General features: G+C 42.8%; 1 protein-coding gene across 1 annotated transcript in view; it reads right to left on the bottom strand.

The window, feature by feature from the left end:
* LOC145410655 (G-protein coupled receptor GRL101-like) overlaps nt 1-21,784 on the bottom strand; it is a 121,714-nt gene that overhangs the window by 5,961 nt on the left and 93,969 nt on the right. Inside the window, exons 15-21 of the mRNA XM_080280769.1 lie at nt 12,083-12,157; nt 10,381-10,524; nt 9,279-9,350; nt 5,809-5,880; nt 5,444-5,515; nt 4,137-4,208; nt 293-491 (exon numbers count right to left, since the gene is read on the bottom strand). Of these exons, the coding sequence (XP_080136895.1) occupies nt 293-491; nt 4,137-4,208; nt 5,444-5,515; nt 5,809-5,880; nt 9,279-9,350; nt 10,381-10,524; nt 12,083-12,157 (706 nt within the window). The remainder of the gene's footprint in view (nt 1-292; nt 492-4,136; nt 4,209-5,443; nt 5,516-5,808; nt 5,881-9,278; nt 9,351-10,380; nt 10,525-12,082; nt 12,158-21,784) is intronic.

Genomic DNA, 21,784 nt, shown 5'->3' with positions numbered 1-21,784 from the left:
AGCTAACACGTCATGAATTTTTTATGATGAGAGAATAGATGTCTGGTTCATTTCGCTGGATATTCTGTTGACAGCGTGTATTTATTTATTTATTTATTTTTTTACCTTTCGTGGATCTTATGCACCCCTTGTATATAGAGAGAAATAGGGTGATGATGATGATGATGATAATGATGATGATGATTGTTACCGTTCTTGTTATTACTTTTTTATTACTATTATGACGATGATGATTACTTTTTGCTATTCTCACGCGTACTGCTAAAACAAAATCACACTCTACTCTTCTCACCTTATTTCCACTCGAGTACACGGTCCGCCAGAAGATGACAAACACATTGCCAACGAGAGCCACAAAACCCAGGACCCAGACGCACACCCTAAGCACGAGGTTGGACATGAGGTCGGAGCAGGAGGAGAACTCATCCTTGGCGGGCAGGCAGGATGAGACATGAGGGGCGAGGCAGCAAAAACCCCACCTGTCTGTCGTCCTGTGGGGGTTTGAATGGGGTTAGGAAGGGAGGTGGAGGGGTAAATTATGTCTGCAAAAACCCCACCTGTCTGTTGTTCTGTAGGAAGGGGTTAGGAAGAGAGGTGAAGTAAATTATGTCTGTAAAAACCGTCTGTCGTTCTGTGGGGGTTTGGAAGGGGTTAGGTAGGGAGGTGGAGGGGTAAATTAGGGCTCGAAAAAAACCACCTGTCTGTCGTTCTGTGGGGGGTTTGGAAGGGGTTAGGATGGGAGGTGGAGGGGTAAATTATGTCTGTAAAACCCCACCTGTCTCTTATCCTGTGGGGTTAGGAAGGGGTTAGAGGAGGCAGAGAGGTAATTTGTGGCTGAGATGAGGTGGGGAGAGGGAGACACAGAGGTAGGTAGGCAGATACGCAGGAAGTGACGTGGGGGGCGAGACATCACAACCCCACCTGTCTGCTGTCCTGTGGGGTTAGGAAGGGGTTAGGATGGAAGGTACACAGGTAAATTATAGTTAAGTTGAGGTGGGGAAGGAGAGACGCTGAAGTAATTAGGTAGGCAGGTAGTTAGGGGACGTACACAGGTAAATTACAGCAGTGTTAAGGAGGGAAGAGGGAGACACAGCGATAGGTGGGTAGGTAAGTATTTGGAAAAGGAGGTAGAGAAGTAAATACTTTCTGAGATGAAGTGGGGAGACGGAGACGCAGAGGTAGGTAGGTAGGTAGGTAAGAAGGTAGGTAGGTAGGTAGGTAGGTAAGTAGGTAAGTAAGTAAACAGGAAGTGACGTGTGGGGAGAAGAAATAGACCCCCACCCCACCCCGTGTTGTACTGTGAGGTTAGGAAGGAAGGCAGAGAGGTAATTTGTGCCTGGGGTGAGGTGGCAGGGGAAGACAAAGGGAAAGAATAAACAAGGGGAGGAGAGAATAAGGGACAAAGGAGGGGTGGAAGGAAAGGCAGTGAGAGGGAGGAAGGAGAGACAGTGAGAGGGAGGAAGGAGAAAATGAGAGACAGTGAGAGGGAACACCATAGGCAGTGATGGGTGATGAATGAGGCAGGGATAAAACACACACACACACACACACACACACACACACACACACACACACACACACACACACACAAAGAACAAAGGTACAGAGAAGGGAAGTAGGCAGAGAGGGGTGACGCACAAAGAAAGAGGTATGAATGTGCACAGGCAGGGAAATATTGACGTTGAACTAGGGGTAGGCAATTGTGTGTGTGTGTGTGTGTGTGTGTGTGTGTGTGTGTGTGTGTGTGTGTGTGTGTGTGTGTGTGTGTGTGTGTGTGTGTGTGTGTGTGTGTGTGTGTGTGTGTGTGAGAGAGAGAGAGAGAGAGAGAGAGAGAGAGAGTTATGAGCAAAGGAGACTGGCAGGGAAAATGTTAAAGTACGGGCAAGGGGAATATATAAGTGGAGAGAGAGAGAGAGAGAGAGAGAGAGAGAGAGAGAGAGAGAGAGTTATGAGCAAAGGAGACTGGCAGGGAAAATGGTACAGAACGGGAGAGGGGAATACATAAGTGGAGAGAGAGAGAGAGAGAGAGACAGACAGACAGACAGACAGACAGAGAGAATGTACACACTATGCACATATTTCGATCCATTCTAGGTAACTCAGCCTCATAAAACATATACTCTGTTAAACAAATAATACATGAGGGATAATAACATTCTGAACCGACACATTAGTAAGTGAAAACTGGGTTGGTGAAACCGTAGACTTTTACACCCATATAAAGTAAAAGTAGTTATAATGCCCCAGTTGGAACTCGAGAATAATTTTTTTTTTTAAATCATTTTATACCCGATTTGGAACGCTCTGCCCCGTGGGATATAATGTTTACCATCTATTCTCCTTTAGTTATGAATCTCAAGTACCATAAACAAGAGGGGTGATCTTTGAGTACTGTGAAAAATAATCTGAAAACAACGAAAGGAGGTGAAAGGCAAACACAGTAAATGAAGAAAACAAAACAAAAATCCAGAAATCGTAGCCAATTCTCAAAATCTAATGAACCGAACATTATTTTTCATATATACTTAAAAATGCCCAGGTAAGTGGCTTTTAGGAATGGTCTACTTCCCTTAGACTTGGTGGGAGTAAAGACTAATAATAATAATAATAATATATATATATATATATATATATATATATATATATATATATATATATATATATATATATATATATATATATATATATATATATATATATATATATTTTTTTTTTTTTTTTTTTTTTTTGACAGGTAAGTATTGGCTCAGATGTTCAATTTTCTCATCTTTATTGATTTCCACGACACAAAAAGTTTATTCAAATTTTCAGCGTTTCATATTTCTTATTCTCAGTTGTTTGAAAAGTTGTCTAGAATTTTACCTGCTTCAAGTTTTTTTTTTTTTATTTTAGCTTTGTAAAAAACTGACTCGAATTTCCATTATTTTTTTATTTTAGTTTTATAAAAAAATTGACTCGAATTTCCATTTTTTTATTTCATTTTTCTTTTCTTTCTTTTTTTTTTTTTTTTTCATCCACCACTCATCTCGTTTCGCAGTTTTCTAGACCCACATTTTTCCTGATTTAAGATTCTTGAGCACAGGCAGGGAAATAACGACGCGGAAAAAGGGGTAGGCAACTGTGTGTGTGTGTGTGTGTGTGTGTGTGTGTGTGTGTGTGTGTGTGTGTGTGTGTGTGTGTGTGTGTGTGTGTGTGTGTGTGTGTGTGTGTAATATCCCACGCCATATTTAGAATTTTCTCCACTAAACAAATCCATGGCAGCAAATTTGAGAAAAAATGTATATTATATTATTATTATTATTATTATTATGCTAGATATAAAGCTACTGACCTTGAGAATATAATATACCACTATATTATTACCCATGAGGGGGCGGGCAATAAGGGTGAAGGCAGGGTCACTTAAGCTACAAAAATGGACTTAATGACGGACGGGTGGAGGGTCAGGCGGGGGAAAGTGGCTCTGTGTTTGCTGAGAGAGAGAGAGAGAGAGAGAGAGAGAGAGAGAGAGAGAGAGAGAGAGTGTGTGTGTGTGTGTGTGTGTGTGTGTGTGTGTGTGTGCGTGTGTGTGTGTGTGTGTGTGTGTGTGTGTGTGTGTGTGTGTGACTGAAACCCTGGATGGGAATGTGCTACAGGGTGTGAAATTGCGTCTGTGTATGTCTGTATGTTTACGTGAGCAGCGGCGCATAAACGTCCCTGTGTGTGTGTGTGTGTGTGTGTGTGTGTGTGTGTGTGTGTGTGTGTGTGTGTGTGTGTGTGTGTGTGTGTGTGTGTGTGTGTGTGTGTGTGTGTGTGTGTGAGTGGGTGCGCTGCTGGAAATAGGAGTTAGGACAGTGTGTGAGTGAGATATTAAGTGTCTGCGTGGGCAATTTGGTGCGTGCATGAGAGAGAGAGAGAGAGAGAGAGAGAGAGAGAGAGAGAGAGAGAGAGAGAGAGAGTACAGAAATTTAAAAAAATGGAAATTAGTTTTAGTAGCCCTGTTTTCTGTACGTGCATGCCAAGTAAAAAAAAAAATACAAAGACCAGAAAACACGTAAATAAATGGACAGATAGATAAATAGACAGACAGAGAGATAGACAGATGGATAGATAGGTAAATAAATAAATAAATCAGTTTCTTCCATTTTCATACTCACAGGTGGTGTAGGCGCGGCATACGATGGAAAACTTTATCTCCCAGCGTCTCCAGGTGGTTGTGGCTCAGGTTCCTGGTGGCGAGCAAGAGGAGGAGACATGAGCCTTCTTAGAACCCTCCTGTTTACCCTTTAGCCTTCTTTGAACCCTACTACTTACCCCATAGCCTTCTTTGAACCCTACTGTTTACCCCTTAGCCTTCTTAGAACCCTACTCTTTACCCCTTAGCCTTCTTTGAACCCTACTACTTACCCCTTAGCCTTCTTTGAACCCTACTACTTACCCCTTAGCCTTCTTTGAACCCTCCTATTTACCCCTTCAGTACGATCAGGGCCTTTATTGACATCGGTTATGGAAGCTCCCTAACACCTATTCCTAAGTGACTTATTCTGTTTATTACACTTAACTGTCTTCTTCTGTGTTACATAAATCCTTCAAAAATTACCATCCTCTGCATAAATAACACACAAAAAGATATTAACAACCCATATCCAAAAATAAATCACTCATGAAGAGGTGTTTGGGAGCTTCCTTACCTGACTATAGGTCCAGGTGTATACGCGTTTAATTAGGCTACCACCAGACGATTACCTGTCATTTTAGGAAGGGCCTCTGGTGGTGAAGGGGTTAAAGAAGGCTATAAGTAACCCCTCTAGTGCCAAAATTACTGAATAATATCGTCTGGATATAGCAAGAGTAAATACAGTACGTCATTGGACTGAAGAGGTTAAATCTGAGAGCTAAGTGGGGATGGACAAAAGTATGTAGCATCTTTAAGCCCCCTATTTTTTCCCTTTTTTCTTTTTTTTTTACGATAATTTCTGAAGCACCTGATGAAGACAAGAACGTGGCTAGCTTCTCGATACCTCACTGCGTAATAATCTACTTTAAGGTGTACAGGTGCAGCCATAAAAATCGATACAGTTCATTATGATTAATTACAATACGGTGAGCAATGTCTTTCGGAACCCGGCACTGTTACCATGATGGTCCAACATATTTTTTCAGATCACTGTATATACTTGTAAGGAAAAATGGCCTGGGAAAAAAAAAAAAGTGGAGGGAGGGAAGAGGGTACAAACTTTTTTTTTTTCAGATAATTATATATACTGGCTGAGGTAAAAAAAAAAAATGCTACGAAGGAAAAGAGGGTGAGTTACCGGAACATTTTTTTTTTTTTCAGATTACTATGTATATTTATTGAAGGAGAAAAAAAATGCCTGAGATAAAAAGAAAAAAAGGGGGATGATCCGGTCTCCTTTGAACCCCCCCTACCCTTTCTGAAGCAGCCACTGAAGGATATACTCACAGGACGCGGAGAGCTCTGAGTCCCGTGAAAGCTGCCTGATGGAGGGTGGTGAGCTGGTTGTGGGAGAGCTGCCTGTGGGGGGAGGCAGAAGAGGTTAGGGTAGAGGAGCATGGTGGGGGAGGAGGAGGGAGGGAAAGGGGAAGGAAAGGAGGGATGGAATGAAGACAGGCAGACAGACAGACGGAGACCCATTCATCCATTACCTAACCAGTTACACCCTCAATCAACACAAGAAAATAAAGAGTAAGTGATGGACTGATGATCATATAAATTGGCAGGTAAAGGTAAATTCTCAGGTAGATTCGGTACTCTCAGGGGCAGACTCAGGTAGACTCGATACTCTCAAAGGGCCAGGCTTCACTCACAATGTTCTGAGGCTTCGAAGTCCCATGAAGGCTTCGGGGGCGATGTTGGAGAGGCGCTGGTGGCTCAGGTCCCTGTGGAATGGGGAGGAAGAGAGTTAGTGGGGAGGGAGGGGAGAGAGAGATACTGGGAGGAGGGCAGACAGAGAGTTAGTGGGGAGGGGGGGGGAGTCATCAGAATCGTCATCATAAGAATCATCAATAGCAGTAGCACCAATAACATCGTAATCAATTTCATCAGCATCACTTATACACATTATCTTCTTAATCATTCTCATCATCATCATCATCATCATCAATTTCCAAACATACAAAGCAAAACCTTTATTGTACCATTTCACACACACACACACACACACACACACACACACACACACACACACACACACGAAATCTCTTATTCATGTAAACACCCAGCACTCAGAGGTCCAGCTAACATTCATATTTACGACATTCCCTCACGAGCACCGCAAGCTAAATAGTAATTGGCGTGACATAAGATCGTTCCCTGGGCCTATTGCATTTATCACTACTCGAGTTATCTTGGCGTTTAATTGATCCGCATACTCGTTGTCATAGAAAACTTCGTGTGTGTGTGTGTGTGTGTGTGTGTGTGTGTGTGTGTGTGTGTGTGTGTGTGTGTGTGTGTGTGTGTAAGGAAATATAATGTGGCAAACTAATATCTGCCTTCGTGTCTGCCTACATTCCACCGTGAATGTCTGCTTGCCATTCTGCTTACCTACATATAATCCTGTCTGTTATTTTCATCCTTACCCACATTTTCTTCTGCTTGTCTAACTGCTATCCTGCTTGCGTACACTCTGTCCTGCTTGCCTACATTCTCTCCTGCTATCTTACATTCTACCACTAAAGCAGAGGAGGAGTTCGAGGTCCCCAAGCCACTTAAGGACATAAGCCTTCCACCGTTACCACTAGGCCACCACCTCCATTTGCAAGTGGTTCCCAATACCCACTCCATCTCCTGTTCACATCAGAGTCTGTTTCCACTCCTTCGTTTTATCCTCTTACTGTCTGTTCACATAGGCTAGTGTATTTCCTGCCTTATTCGATGCCTAACTCTTGTTTCTCTTCCTACCTACCTCCTAACCTGTTCCCTTTCTTGCCCACCTGCCTTCTCCCCTCCCTACCCACCTCTCTACCTGTTCCCTTTCTTATCTACCAACCTTATGCCTCCCCAAATTTCCTGTCACCCACATTCTTCCCTCCCCACCTTCCTGCTTACTGCTTAATTATTTCTGAATTACCTGTCTACCCACCTTTCCTCTTCCCTACTTACCTACCTACTTACCTTTCTGCCTACCTACCTGCCTAACTGTCTACCTACCCGTCTTACTATCATGCTTACCTTCGTACCTACCTCTATACCTACTTACTTACCTTTCTGCCTACCTACCTGCCTAACTGTCTACCTACCCGTCTTACTATCTTGCTTACCTTCGTACCTACCTCTCTACCTACTTACTTACCTTTCTGCCTACCTACCTGCCTAACTGTCTACCTACCCGTCTTACTATCTTGTTTACCTTTCTGCCTACCTTTCTACCTACCTACTTACATTTCTGCCTACCTACCTGCCTAACTGTCTACCTACCCGTCTTACTATCTTGCTTACCGTCCTGCCTACCTCTCTACCTACCTGCACACCTCCGAACTTACCTCCGTGCCTGCTTACGTGCCTGGGTGTCTGCCTGCTAATGCCATTCTCCGTGCGAGGGGGTCCACACTCTAGCACTATCAGGCAGCAGCAGATGGGGGGGGGAATCCTATTTGCCGGCTAATTGGGGGAGGGAAGGCAGGGGAAGGGGTAGAGACAGGCAGGGGGGAGAAGGAAGGCGGGGGGGGGGGACGAGGTAAAAGAGAGAGAGCGGCGACAGGAGGAAGAGGAGGAGATAGAAGGAATGGGAAGGGGAAAGGAGGAAGAGGAGGCAGACTGGGGAGAGGAGGAAGGGGAGGGGAGGGGAAGATGGGGAAGGAGAGAGGAGAAAAGGGAGAGAAGGATTTGGGAGATGGACAGAAGAGACGGAGAGAGAGAGAGAGAGAGAGAGAGGTTGGCGAGAAGAGGAAGGGGAGACAGTAGCAGGGGAGAAAGGTAGGGGAGAGGAGGAAGGGGAGAAAGGGGAGAAGGGATTAGGAAGACAGGGAGAAGAGAGAAAGGGTGGGGAGAAGAGGAAGGGGAAACAGAAGAAGAGTGAGAAAAGAAGGGGAGGGGAGGAAGGAAAGCGGGGCAGAAGGATTTGGCGGAATGAGGGAGGGGGAGGAAGAGAGAGGGGAAGCCATGGGAGTAAGGGCAGGGGGACGCAGGGGAAGGGAGAGGCAGGGGCAGGGGGAGACAAGGGAAAAGGAGAAGAAAAGGGAGGAGTGGGAAGGAACCGGAGGAAGGGGGAGAAAGAGTGGAGGAAGAGAGAGGAGTGATGGAGGGATGGGGAGAGGAGGTGAAGAAGAGAGAAGGAGAGGAGGATGAATAGAGGAAATGGAGGAGAAGGGGGAAAGAGGGAAGAAAGAGAAAAGAGATGAAGGGTGTTGGAGGGGGGAGGTAAAAGGGAAGGAGTGGGAGAGAGAAAAAAGGAGGAACTGAGAAAAAGAGAAAGAGTGGGGGAGGGCAAGAAGAGGGAGGCAGTGGGGGAAGAAAGGAATGGGGAGGGAAGGAGTGAGAGAGACAAGGAGAACAAGGAGTGGGGGAGAGAGTGGGAAAGAGGAAGAGAAGCAGAAAGGTGATAGGGTAAGAAAGGGAGGGAAAGGAAAGGGGAAATGCAAGAGAAGTGGGGAAGGGAGAGGGGAGAAGGGAGGAGAGGGGTGGAGAGGAAGATCGCGTCTATCACCACTCATCACCACTCCAAGTCTCTATCACCACTCATTACCCCTCCACACCTCTCTATCACTACTCATTACCACTCCAGACATCCCTATCATCATTCATTACCACTCCAAGCTATGCTCCCTCATGCATTTCTCCAATTTATCCTTCATCTCTAGGGAAATGTACACGATAATAGGGACGGAATGAGGGAGAAGGGTAGGGGTGACGGGGAGAGGGGATGGAGGGTGGGGGAGAAAAGGGGAAGGGGAAGGCGAGAGAGTGGAGAGAGGGGGATAAGAGGCAAGGAGGGAGAGAGAGAGAGAGAGAGAGAGAGAGAGAGAGAGAGACACACACACACACACACACAAACACACACACAGAGAGAGAGACAGACAGACAGACAGACATGCATGGATGTAAAAGCAGCACAGCAACATCATCACTAACAAGAAACTGAATGAACAATAATAATAATAATAAAAATAATAATAATAATAATAATAATAATAATATAATAATAACTAGCAATGAAAACTGAAAATAATGATACAAGAACAAAAACTAACAACACCAACACCAATAATAATAATAATAATAATAATAATAATAATAAACTCAAGAACACCAATAGCCTTGTTACCTGCCAGTCACTCACAGGGTAGTTAAGGCGCCAAGGCCGATGAAGGCGTAGGGACCTAATGACTCCAGCTGGTTGCCATCAAGGTGTCTGTAGGCAAGGTGAAGTTAGGTCAAGACAGGAGTAAGTATATAGCCCAGTATGACCTAAGGATTTCTCTACAGGAATATTAATTTGTATGTTAATATCCTGGGGAAAGAATTATAATTGTTCGTGTCACCCTGCTTTTGTTGAGGTGATTTAGTGCAACATCATCATCATCATCATCATCATCATCATCATCATCATCATCATCATACGTTTAAAATATATCATGTCTTCCTAACTTTAACTCAATATTATTTCTACATCTTAAAAATATCTAACTGTGAGGCTGAGTTTTTTCTTGGATGGACGATACACAAAATTCTGATCTGTTCATGCCCACCCACTCACCCCGCTATGTCAACACCCAGTACACACACCCACTTACATATACCCCACATCCACTGATACATCCATTTTTCTTGGAACATTATAAATATCTACTTGAGGGGCCGGAGTCGGAGTCTGCGTCCCCTACCCCTATATTTACACTTAGTTCTTAAGGTACACATGACCTACGAGTACCTGGGCCTGTATCTATACCTATGCGAATTTCACTCCTTTATCCTGAAGACTGAGGATACAATCTTATGGGGTCTCCTCTCCAAACCCCCATTTGTTCATCTTGAAAACTATGAACATTTTCTTGCCGGATCAGTACTAGGAGTCGGACGTTGCGCCCACTCCCCTGAACCCTCAAGTGTAGGTTCTATGGTACTGGTTCATTTTTTCATCTATGTCTGTGACCGTCCAACATTTCGCTTATTGTTTCAAGTGGGTCGCGATCGAAGGCTGCCCTCCTTTCCTCGAACTACGTCAGGCTCACAGTATTCTGACGTCTCACAAAGTCTTATGGAGAGACAGTTCTACAGAAAGGTTTAACTATATTACTCCTGACTCTCCTTCTCCCTCCTAAGAAATGAGGTTGTTACCCTAAAAGGCCTAAATTACTACAAATTCAACATCCCCCTTTCCCTCGAGAGAACCTGGCTATGGAACTGAAGGGCCGTGTACGTGAGAGGCCATGTGTACGTACAGCGTTGCCAGGGCGTGTAGTCCGTGGAAGGCGCCCCTGGTAAGATGGGTGAGGTGGTTGTGGCTCAGCACCAGAATCAGCAGCCGACCCAGACCAGCGAAGGTGTCGGGAAGCAGCACCTGAATGCCGTTGCTCGAGAGGTCGCTGACGGGGGAGAAAAAATGGGAAGCAGGTGAAGACAGGTCGCTGATGGAAGGAGAAAAGATGGGTAGAGGGTGAAAGGACAGTACTGGTAAGAAGAGAAGGTACAGCCATAGAGGGGGAAGAGATGAAACGTAGATAAACAGGGTAGTCTCTATATAACCCTCAAGGAAAGCTCAGTCGGTGTCGTCAGTATCTACCCTGCAACAGCTATTCATTTCCTACTCTCAATGTTACAACCACGCCCACACCAGCCGACTGAGCCGTCCCTGCAACACACAAGATACTGTCACATCAGTTTCTAGTGGAGTGCTATTTACAGACGACCCTGTATATGGGAAACAGAACTAGTATACTATAGGTGAAAGAGTGAGAGGAGGGAGGTGGGGAAGAAGAGAAAAAAAATAAGTAGGTGGAGAAGAAAACAGGAGGAATGAGGAGAAAGAGGAAAAATGGGTGGGTGGAGGAGAAAAGTGGAGGGACGAGCAGGAAGAGAGGAAAACGGTGGGTGAAGGAGAAAAGAGGAGGGATTAAAAGAAGACGAGGGAGAAGACAGAGAGAGAAGAGAAAGGAGAGGGGTGGGAGGGACGAAAGAGAAAGGTGAGAGAAAAAATTACTGGGAAGCAGCACTATCAAAAATGTTTCCGACTCGGTGCATAGATTGGGCAGTCCGTTCCCTAATTCCTAGCAGATCTACGTGGCACATACACATTCTTTTACATCAGTCTATATTATGTCTATCATCTAAGCCTATATTGCCCCACCAGGAGCGTAAGGGTGGGGCTAGGTTGCTTAGTCCAGATATTTAAGGCTAGAATGACCAGTGGCTCGTCCTTGAGTGGCAGTATGTAACAGTAAACCGCAATCGTTCTCCAGATGTAAACTTTTATGACCCACATCTGGTTGGAGTGTCTTAATCCACTGGACCACCAAACGTCCACCTGGTATTATGGTATCCACACAGGGTAGTAAAGGGCTACCTGGGCTGCAAGAAATCACCTGGCTTGTTAGTCAGTGTGTGATAAAATTGATTGGATGCTGGATGCTCCCACCTACCACTATTCATTCATATATACGCCTCTCTCTCTCTCTCTCTCTCTCTCTCTCTCTCTCTCTCATACATCGGAGGCCTCTCAGCTCGAGCAGCTCCATTCCATTCGCTCACAGCAAATACTCATCCACACACACATTCATAAATACACTGTGCAGTACAGTTTGTGTGTATATATATATATCCAGGGATTTACTTGCCTGGCTATCAACCGCTTATACACTTCAGTCTTTCATTCCCTCCGTTTATGTCGGCCACTGTCAGGGAAACACCATCTTACCAGCAGTCTTAAAATAACTTAAAACTAAAATAACACATCCAGTCTGTAGCAATTCTGCCCAAGGACGCCACTTATATTTTCTTCTTGTTATCCCCTGGAAATTTATGGAGCTTAGGTCTGAATTTCTTTACTGCAGAGATTCAACTTTGCAAGGTAGGCATCAAACTTGAGAAGGGTACTTAATCCTCTCTCTCTCTCTCTCTCTCTCTCTCTTCACGGGGTGTACTCACAGACTGACGACGTCTTGGTATCCCGTAATGACCTGTTTTGCCAGAGTTACGTTCAGTTCATTGTGCGCCAGGTTACTGTGGAGAGAAAAACACATGGTTACAAAGACAACACAGACTTTGCCGTCCTTAATACAGTTCATTCATATTAACTGAAATATATATATATATATATATATATATATATATATATATATATATATATATATATATATATATATATATATATATATATATATATATATATATATATTTTACGTGTTCACATCAGACATGTCAATGTGCTTTGTCCAAGGAATCATCGCTTATGAATGAATGACTTTTTTACCTCACAGAGAGAGAGAGAGAGAGAGAGAGAGAGAGAGAGAGAATGTGCCGACCCAAAAGCCATAGTAAACCTGAAAATTTAATCCGCCCTCTCTCCCTCTAAAAAAAAAAAAAAAGGGCTATTGCAGCAACATACCCAATAGTAATTTTTCTCTCTCGCTTTTTATTTTTTTATTTTATTATTTTTTTTGAGGGTAGGCGTAACCAGAGCGTCCAGATTAATTAATTGTTTTGGAAAGCGTGCGAAGTGCTGATGAAAGTGTCCGCCCACGTAGAGAGAGAGAGAGAGAGAGAGAGAGAGAGAGAGAGAAGGCAGTCCTCACATACCACTTCCGCCTCACATGCGAGTAACTTTGACAATTCTTCTTCATCCTTCTATTTTCTTCTTGTCTTTACTTCTTCCTCCCTGTCTCCTATTTCTTTCTTTATGTGTTTTCATTCTTCCTTTTCATTCTTTCTTTCTCTATTTTTTTTTCCTTCCTATCATCGTTTGTGACTTCTGTATCTTTCTTTTCTTTCCTTCTTTCCAGTTGTGATTATATTTTTCTCATTTTTTTTCCCTACATCCCACCCGTATCTCTATCCGTCTTGCTTTTTTTATTATTATTATTTTCATTATTTCCTAAACTCCCTTCCTCCCTCCCTCCCTTCCTCTTCTTCCAACTATCCCTTATATCGTCCTTTCTTCCTTCCTTCCTTCCTTCTTTTTTGTGCTTCAATGCCTCTTTTCTTTCTTCCGTTCATCCATCTTTCCATCACTCTCTTTTTAGATGTCTTCTCTCCTTCACTCTTTTCTTTCCTTCATTTGTCGCTTTTCTCATATGCTAATGTAAAGCAATACTGAGAGAGAGAGAGAGAGAGAGAGAGAGAGAGAGAGAGAGTGTGTGTGTGTGTGTGTGTGTGTGTGTGTGTGTGTGTGTGTGTGTGTGTGTGTGTGTGTGTGTGTGTGTGTGTGTGTGTGTGTGTATTTACAACAGAAGGAGGCACTCGTAGGCGTTCACTGCATCGAAAATAAACGTAGCAATTATGGAGTATCTTGGAATTCCTCTCTATTTTCATCTTGTTTTTCCCGGAAATTTGGATTTTGGTGAGATTCAAAAACACTGGAAAAAATGCGTGGGTAGTTTTTTTTTTTTTTTAATACATATATTATTTTAGTGATCACATATATAGAGGTGTTTTGCCATACTTGGAAGAGACGCCATTAAGTGATTCTCGTCACTAAAGGAAGCTCCCTAACACCTTTTCCTAAGCGATTTATTTTGCTTATTACGCCTTACTGACTAATTCTGTGTTACGTAAATCCTTCACCTTTCATCATAATCTGCATAAATAACGTGCAAAAGGTTATTGACCAGCCATATCCAAAAATAAATCGCAAAGGAAGAGGTGTTAGGCAGCCTCAACCAACGAGAATACATCCCTCCTGCAAGCATATTGGAACTATTATAAACGAAACGAAACGACTGAGATATTCATTTTAAAATACCTCTAAGATAATCAAAGGAAATAGAGAGATAAGCAGACATCATTTCCTTTCAGCCCTGTTTTTTATCGTGTATTATCTGCGTCCGGGAGATAAGAACCGAGCACGAGGCAGGAAATGATAAGGGGTGGAAGAAAGTCGGGGATAGAGTGCAGTAACGACCAATTAAGAGGTAATTGGTGGGTGGTGGGGCGAGAGAGGTCAAGAGAGGTAATCTGCTGTCTGGAGAGATGCGAGTTTGATCCCTAGAGGTAATTTGCCCTCTGAGGCGATGCGAGTTCGATCCCTGGAGGTAATCTAATGTCCGAAGGGATGTTAGTTCGATCCCTGGAGGTAATCTGCTGTCTGAAGGGATGTGAGTTCGATCACTGGATAGTACATACAGTAGACCAGGTTGATGATAAGAATTTCGAAACAGACATTACCGATCTTCCACATGACCCACCGACATGTCTTAAAAACTCTTGCGCGAAATGAGACACTCTTAACACGTATTCAATATGGACCTTGGGTATTGGCGCCGAAGTGGTGACATGTGCAAGGTATGTGTAGGACTGCTGGGGTATAGCGCATGGACCGTGAAGCCTATGCCCTGAGTCCGATATAATAATAATAATAATAATAATAATAATAATAAGAAGAAGAAGAAGAAGAAGAAGAAGATGAAGAAGAAAAAAAACAAAAAAGAAGAAAAGAAGAAGAAAATGAAGAAAAAGAAGAAGAAAATGAAGAAGAAGAAGAAGAAGAAAAACAACACAAAAGAACAACAACAATAATAATAATAATAATAATAATAATAATAATAAAATTAATAATAATAATAAAAATAATAATAATAATAACAACAACAATCCTGCAAACCAATAATATACCAACAAACACCCTAATTAACCCAACCTGATTCACCTGTCACCTTTCCCACCTGTACGCATGCCCTACTCTTAATTAAAAGCCCATCACAAAAAAATAAAAAATATAAATAAAAATCTAAAATAATGAAAAAAGGAAAAACTGGAATAAGTAATGTAATTTAAGACGTGTTTTCCTTCCTCCTTTATTTTCTACTTCCGGGTGATTACAGGTGCAAAGAGGGAGGAACTGATAGAGAGAGAGAGAGAGAGAGCTGAGTGAAAAGCAATTAAGGGGGAAGGAGAAAACTTGGGCTGGGAGTTCATTAATTTCCTCATTATCTCCCTCGGTCTGCTGCTTCTTCTTCTTCTGCGGCTATTGACACTTTGGTACTCTCTCTCTCCCTCTCCCAGACAGACACACACACACACAACACACACACAAACACATTTACATACAGTACATGAAAATATAAACGCATGAAGCAATACTGACATACACACACCTACATTTTTGTACACGTGTATAAAATCTCTCTCTCTCTCTCTCTCTCTCTCTCTCTCTCTCCCTGATAATATTCATCGTACTCCAGAGGCATTTTATCAATCTCGCTCACGATATAAATGAAAGAGAGAGAGAGAGAGAGAGAGAGAGAGAGAGAGAGAGACTGGGGTCCGGAAAAATTGAAGGCAGAGAAATTCGAGAAAAAAAAAAAATAAAAAAAAAAAAGCGGAGGCATTAGCAAAATGGAAAATGGAAACTGGAGAGTAAAGATGAGGTAGGTGGGGCATTCGGCATCCACTCACCCGATGAAGTACTACATTTTGGTGACTACAAAATGGACTGAAAATAAATACGTGCACAGGAAACTTGAAAACAGAAACCGGACCAAGAAAAAAACGAAAAACTGGGAATTGAAAGGTTGGAAAAGCACTGAAACCGAAAAAAGGAAACTTGACACCTGAAAAAATAAGAAGAAAAAAAAAAAAAAACATCGTAAAGCAGGAAATCGAAAGACAAAAAAAAATATGGACTCTGAAATGAAACAGGGAACTTGAAAAAGGAAAGCTGAAAAGAAAGGCTGGAAATCTGAAGCCTGGAAACTGGAAAATGAAAAAAAAAGGAAAAAAAAATATCCGAAAACTGGAAATCTGAGGACAGGAAAAATATGGAAACTGAAAAACATGACACTCGAAAAATAGCTAAAAAAAACAGAAGAAACCTGAAGCGTGGAAACAGGAAAAAAAAAACTGGGAAAAGGAGAAATCAAACAGGAAACACTCCAAAACTGGAAAATGTGGAACTGAAAAGAGAAATGTTTGGGTTGGTTGAAAGCCTCAGTTCACGATGGTCGAACTTCTTGGTGAGGGGTGGAGAGCTGAGAGGGGAGGGAGGAGGAAGAATGGAGGGAGGTAAGGAATTAGAGAGAGAGACAGACAGACAGAGAGAGAGAGAATAGCCTAGCTCCTGTCTCCTTGTGTTTGTTTATCAGCGGTCGCCCTTTTACCATCCTCCTCCTCTTTTCTCCCGCTCTTTTTCCTCTTCTCCTCTCTTTCCTTTCCTTTCCTCTCTCTATTTCTCATTCTTTCCTTGGCTTCCTTTTCTCTCTTTCTCTTTCTTCGGTCTTTCCCCTCCTTTCCTCCAGTCGTCTTTTTCTCTACCACCCTTCTCTTCTTTTTTCTCCCTTCCTCTTTTTCTCCCTTCCTTTCTTCACCCTCCCTTCCCCTACTCTCTTTTCTCCCCCCCCCTCTCTCTCTCTCTCTCTCTCATTACTTTTATTTCGCCATTCTTCTCATCTGAAGTTAACATAATCATCACCTAATCAAAGCAACGATCATCATCATCATCAACACCATCACCATCCTCATCATCACCATCATCGTCGTCACCATCATCATTATCACCATCATCATAATCACTAGCATCACCAGCATCATCACCATTACAGTGTTCATTAATCAGGTCACTGCCATCATTAAAACTGATTCAGATATAATGTCCATAATTATAATCCCCCACGATACGCCGCCACCGACATAAATCCACATCATAACAATACCATCAACCACAATAATCCCTCGTTAATCCAGCCTCGCATATTAACTCACGGACCCCGAGGACGTATTCATTCATTTATTATGCCTCAGCCCACCCACGGTACGGGAGGCATTAAGTTATTGGTTCGTTCGTTGGTGCGTGCGTGGGTGCGTCCGTGCGAGGGCTCGTGCATCCGTAACACTCTTTGTGGGCGCGATATCTCCTGAACCCATGGACGAATTTACACCAAACTTCTGTCAGTGATTCTGTATGTGGTGATGATGACCTGATCGGGTCAGGAAGGTCAGGGGGTAAATGGTCAAGGTCATATGGGGTCGACTTAGTTTATCTTTGTGGGCGCGATATCTCCTGAACCCCAAGACGGATTTCGACCAAACTTTTGTCAGTGATACAGTATGAAGGGATGGTGAACTGATTAGGTTAGCCAGGTCATGGAGGTGGTATGGCGAGTCCGTAAGGAAGCCTTGGCGGAGGCACACCGAACGGCGCTTTGTGTTGACGGCTTGGGGTATGAGTTCTTGGCATTGCATTTATTTATTTATTTATTTATTTATTTAGATTAACGTTTTAGGTCTGAGGGAGTTAAGACCCTGAATGAATACTGTACAGAAGTCTTGTAACTGGCCTGATGTATGTGAGGGATCATGTGACGCTAGGCAGGCTGTACCACTAAAGTATTATTTAAAGACAGCAAGATATGACGTGATAGCGTTCTGGGGAAATGAAAGGGAAGTGCAGTGAAGTGTATGACTAGAAAGGTGCGACAGGTGTGAGGGCAGGTGTGAACATTTGCATGGCAGGTAAAGATACAGGACTCTTAATACATGATGAATAGAAATACAGACACACGGAAATACACATACACACGGGAATACACATACACACGGAAATACGCATACACACGGAACTACACATACACACAGAAATACACATACACACAGAAATACACATACACACGGAAATACACATACACACGGAAATACACATACACACAGAACTACACAGGCACACGGAAATACAGTACACATACCAGAAGAACTATTGGCCTATGACGAGGATATCTGCTGGGGTAAACCGGCTGACAACAAAAAAATCTTATCGAAGTACGTAAAGAAAAAATAGACACACGTAATGGTTAACAGAAAGGGACAAAGTGGAGACAGGCAATGAAATATTTTGTGTGTAGGGTCACGGTGAATGTAGAAGTTAAAGTTTGAGGTGAAAATGGCTCTAGTAATTCATATAATGGACCGGCTGATGGAAAAGTGTGGATGAAGGACAGGATTTAGTTTAATAGAGTTATGGATACACAGATAGATAAGCAAATAAACAAAAGGCAAATGGATAAGAGAACTGATAAACATAAATAGGCAGACAGAAAGACAAACAGATAAAAGGACAGAATGACAGATAGACAGACAGATAGATAGATGAAGAGATAGATTGACTGACTGACTGACTGACTGACTGACTGATGGACAAGATCATAAATAAAACTAAAGAAAGACCGACTGATTGATAATTAACTGGTCAATATAAATACACAGAAAATATAGATACAAACAGATACACAGACAGACAGACAGACAAGTACTCCTACCTATCACAACCCATCACCACTACCACTCCAAGCCACCAAGCCACTTCAAGCTGCCCTCCCTCAAGTACTCGTCCCCTACACACACCCTCTTCACCACACCACCATCGCTCATACACCTGGATCGCATTATCCACACCCATTTGCATAATTAAACACCGACCTGATTTGCATGTGTGTGTGTGTGTGTGTGTGTGTGTGTGTGTGTGTGTGTGTGTGTGTGTGTGTGTGTGTGTGTGTGTGTGTGTGTGTGTGTGTGTGTGTGTGTGTGTGTGTGCGCGCGCGCGCTGGCTCCAGAGACCAAACGGAAAAGGGAATGGAAAATGAGAGAAGAAAAGATAAAGGTAAAGAACAGACAGACAAAGGAAGGGAAGGGAAGAAAAGAGTAAAGGAGAGAACGAAGGACATGTAGGAAAATGAATGAAGGAAAAAATGGAACAGGAAAAAAATGAAGATGGGAGAGGAAAGATGGACGCTGAAGGGTAAAGAAAGAAGAGAGGGCAATATGAAAGTGAAAGAAGAAATTGGAAGGGAGGGCGATAGAAGGAAAAAAATATAGAAAAGAAAAGGAATGAGGACTAAGGAATCAGGAAGGAATAAAAGGGGAAATGGAAAAGAGAAAAGAAAAACGAGGAGAAACAGGAAAACATGGGACGGGAGGAAAAGAGAACGAACAGTTAAGAATAAATGGAAATGATAACCAGGAAATGAAAACGGACTGGAAGAGGAGATGGAAAATGAAACAAGCCAAAAAAAGAGAGAGAGAAATGAAAAACAAAAAATGACGGGGAATATAGCACCGAAGCACCCGTTTATCTACACACTCTCAACCCTTTTTCGTACGGCTCGCTAATGCAAAGGTTAAGCAGTACTCTAGGCCCTTCGAAAATGCAATTGGGTAACTCTAGACCTGCTTTCTTAGGCCTGTCTTTCCCACTGCCTATGCCCTCCTGTCTTCTAAGCGCAATGTGTCCAGGTAACACGAAATGAGACTATCTTCAAACTGGCCTTCTGTTTCTTAAAATTTCCTTAGATTGGGTAGGTATCTCAAGCACTCAGACTTGGAACCTTTTTATTTTGCATTAAAAAAAATCGCTTATTCCACCCCTCACTCTACTCCACCCCACCCCATCACACCCCGCCTCCCCATACCTCACTCCAACTCCCCTCCACCCCACCTTATCCTGCCTTATATCACCCCATCTCACCACATATTATTCCACTTCCCCCCACCACATCCCACCTTACCTCATCTCAACCCCTCCACCACCACTTTGCCCTCCTATCTCACATCGCCCCACCTCACCTCACATCATATCACCCCACCCCACCTTACCACACCCCACCACACTCCACCACACCCCCATCTCCAGCCACCACCTCATCCGCCCATGTCACATCATTCTACCTCGCCTCACAACACCCCAAGTCCCCCCACCTCACCTGACCTCACCTGACCTCATCCTACCTGACCTCACCTGGCGAAAGTCACGTCCCAGCTAAAAGGTCGCCCTCCACCTGACCACTCACGGGATTACCACACTTACGGCACACGGCAAAAACTCTCTCTCACTCGCTCACATTCTTTCTTTTTTCTTTAATCTCCTCTTGCGTCTCTCATTTTTTATGTGGTATGGTCGAGCATGCACTTATTCGCCCCCGCACTCTCTCTCTCTCTCTCTCTAATCGCCTTAGTTTCGACGGTTATTCATCAGACTGCGAAATTGGTCTCTCTCTCTCTCTCTCTCTCTCTCTCTCTCTCTCTCTCTCTCTCTCTCTCTCTCTCTCCACATCAATCCCTATTCTCCCATGAACAATGACCGAACATTTTTGAAATCTGCAACGTGCTTCTGAAACCCCGCTTGCCTAATAAAGCAAGTCTTTAAGCTTCGTTCATTACTCCCTATTGTTCGTTCGCTGGGGTCGTCAAATACTAAAATTTTTATAGAAAGAGAGAGAGAGAGAGAGAGAGGGGCACAGACACACATGACAGACAAACAGACCAACATACAGACATAATGCAGATAGATGTAATTAAATAGATAGATAGACAATTCAACTAACCTTGAACAAAGACACACACACAAACACAGACACAGATAGACAGAAAGACGGGCAGGCAGACTGACAGGCAGACAGATAAATAGATAACAGATAGAGAAAACGAACGACCTGACTGGAAAAGAAATATGGGAAAGAAAAGGAGAGAAAGCCAAGTAGAAAGAAAAAAAAAAGGGAAGCAAAAATAAAAACAAACGAGAGAGAGAGAGAGAGAGAGAGAGAGAGAGAGAGAGAGAGAGAGAGAGAGAGAGAGAGAAGCAACCTCAGAAAATGTGAGAGCGAAAAATACCTTACAAAAACTTCCACTCAAGAGAAATGTGAAAGCAACACGCGAGGAAAATAAGAAAATGCTCAGAAAATAACGGAGAAAAACAGAAAAATATGAAAAAAAAACACAACACCAAATAACAGGATAAAAGAGAGAGAGAGAGAGAGAGAGAGAGACTACGAGTAAAAGGAAATGAGAGAAAGCAAAAAGAGAATGAGAGAGAAAAAGAGAAAGAAAGAGAGGGAAGACGAAGAAAGGGAGGGAAGATGGGGAACGGTTTCGTAGAAGAAAATATATGGGAGAAAACTACACGTGAGAAAAAAAAAAAATATTAGGAACTCCACAAATGAATATGAGACTCGAAAAAAAAAAATAAAGAACAGCACAAGGAAAAGTGAAAAAAAAAAAAAATGAAAAAGAAAAAGACAAAAAAATGAATAAAACAAGAATTAGTAAAATAAAAAAGAATCGTAAAGAGCAATGGGAAATAACGAAAATGTTACACACAACATAGAGTACAATGTAAACACACACACACACACACACACACACACACACACACACACACTCACACACACAAAAGAAATTAAAAGGAATCACAAGACAAAGACAAAATATGACACACACACACACACACACACACACACACACACACACACACACACACACACACACACACAAGAAAAAATAATAAAAAATACGCACCCATAAGACAGGGGAAAATAACACACGTAATAACACCAGAAGACGCAGCGAATGGCACATAAGAACGCAGGAAATATTCAGAGATTAATACTTCAGTAATGCCCCCTAAATTCCTGCCAGATGGATATTACGAGCGAGATACCGAAAGCGTCGTCTCATCTCACATATTTACAGTCTTCTCACAAGCTCACATCGTCCTAAGCTCACCTTACTCTCACAAGCTCAAAATACAGATTCATACCACTCACAGTCATACATTCAGCTCACAGTCCTCTTCGATTCTCTTCAAGCAAACACCATTCTCACATCAGTTTCACTCACTCTGACCTCACAATCTCACACAATTTTTTTTTC

Source organism: Coenobita brevimanus, chromosome 86 (assembly GCF_032717465.1).
Source record: "Coenobita brevimanus isolate Jiangsu-jjx chromosome 86, ASM3271746v2, whole genome shotgun sequence".
NCBI classification, from domain to species: Eukaryota; Metazoa; Arthropoda; class Malacostraca; order Decapoda; family Coenobitidae; genus Coenobita; species Coenobita brevimanus.
This window is presented reverse-complemented; position numbering and strand designations above follow the sequence as displayed.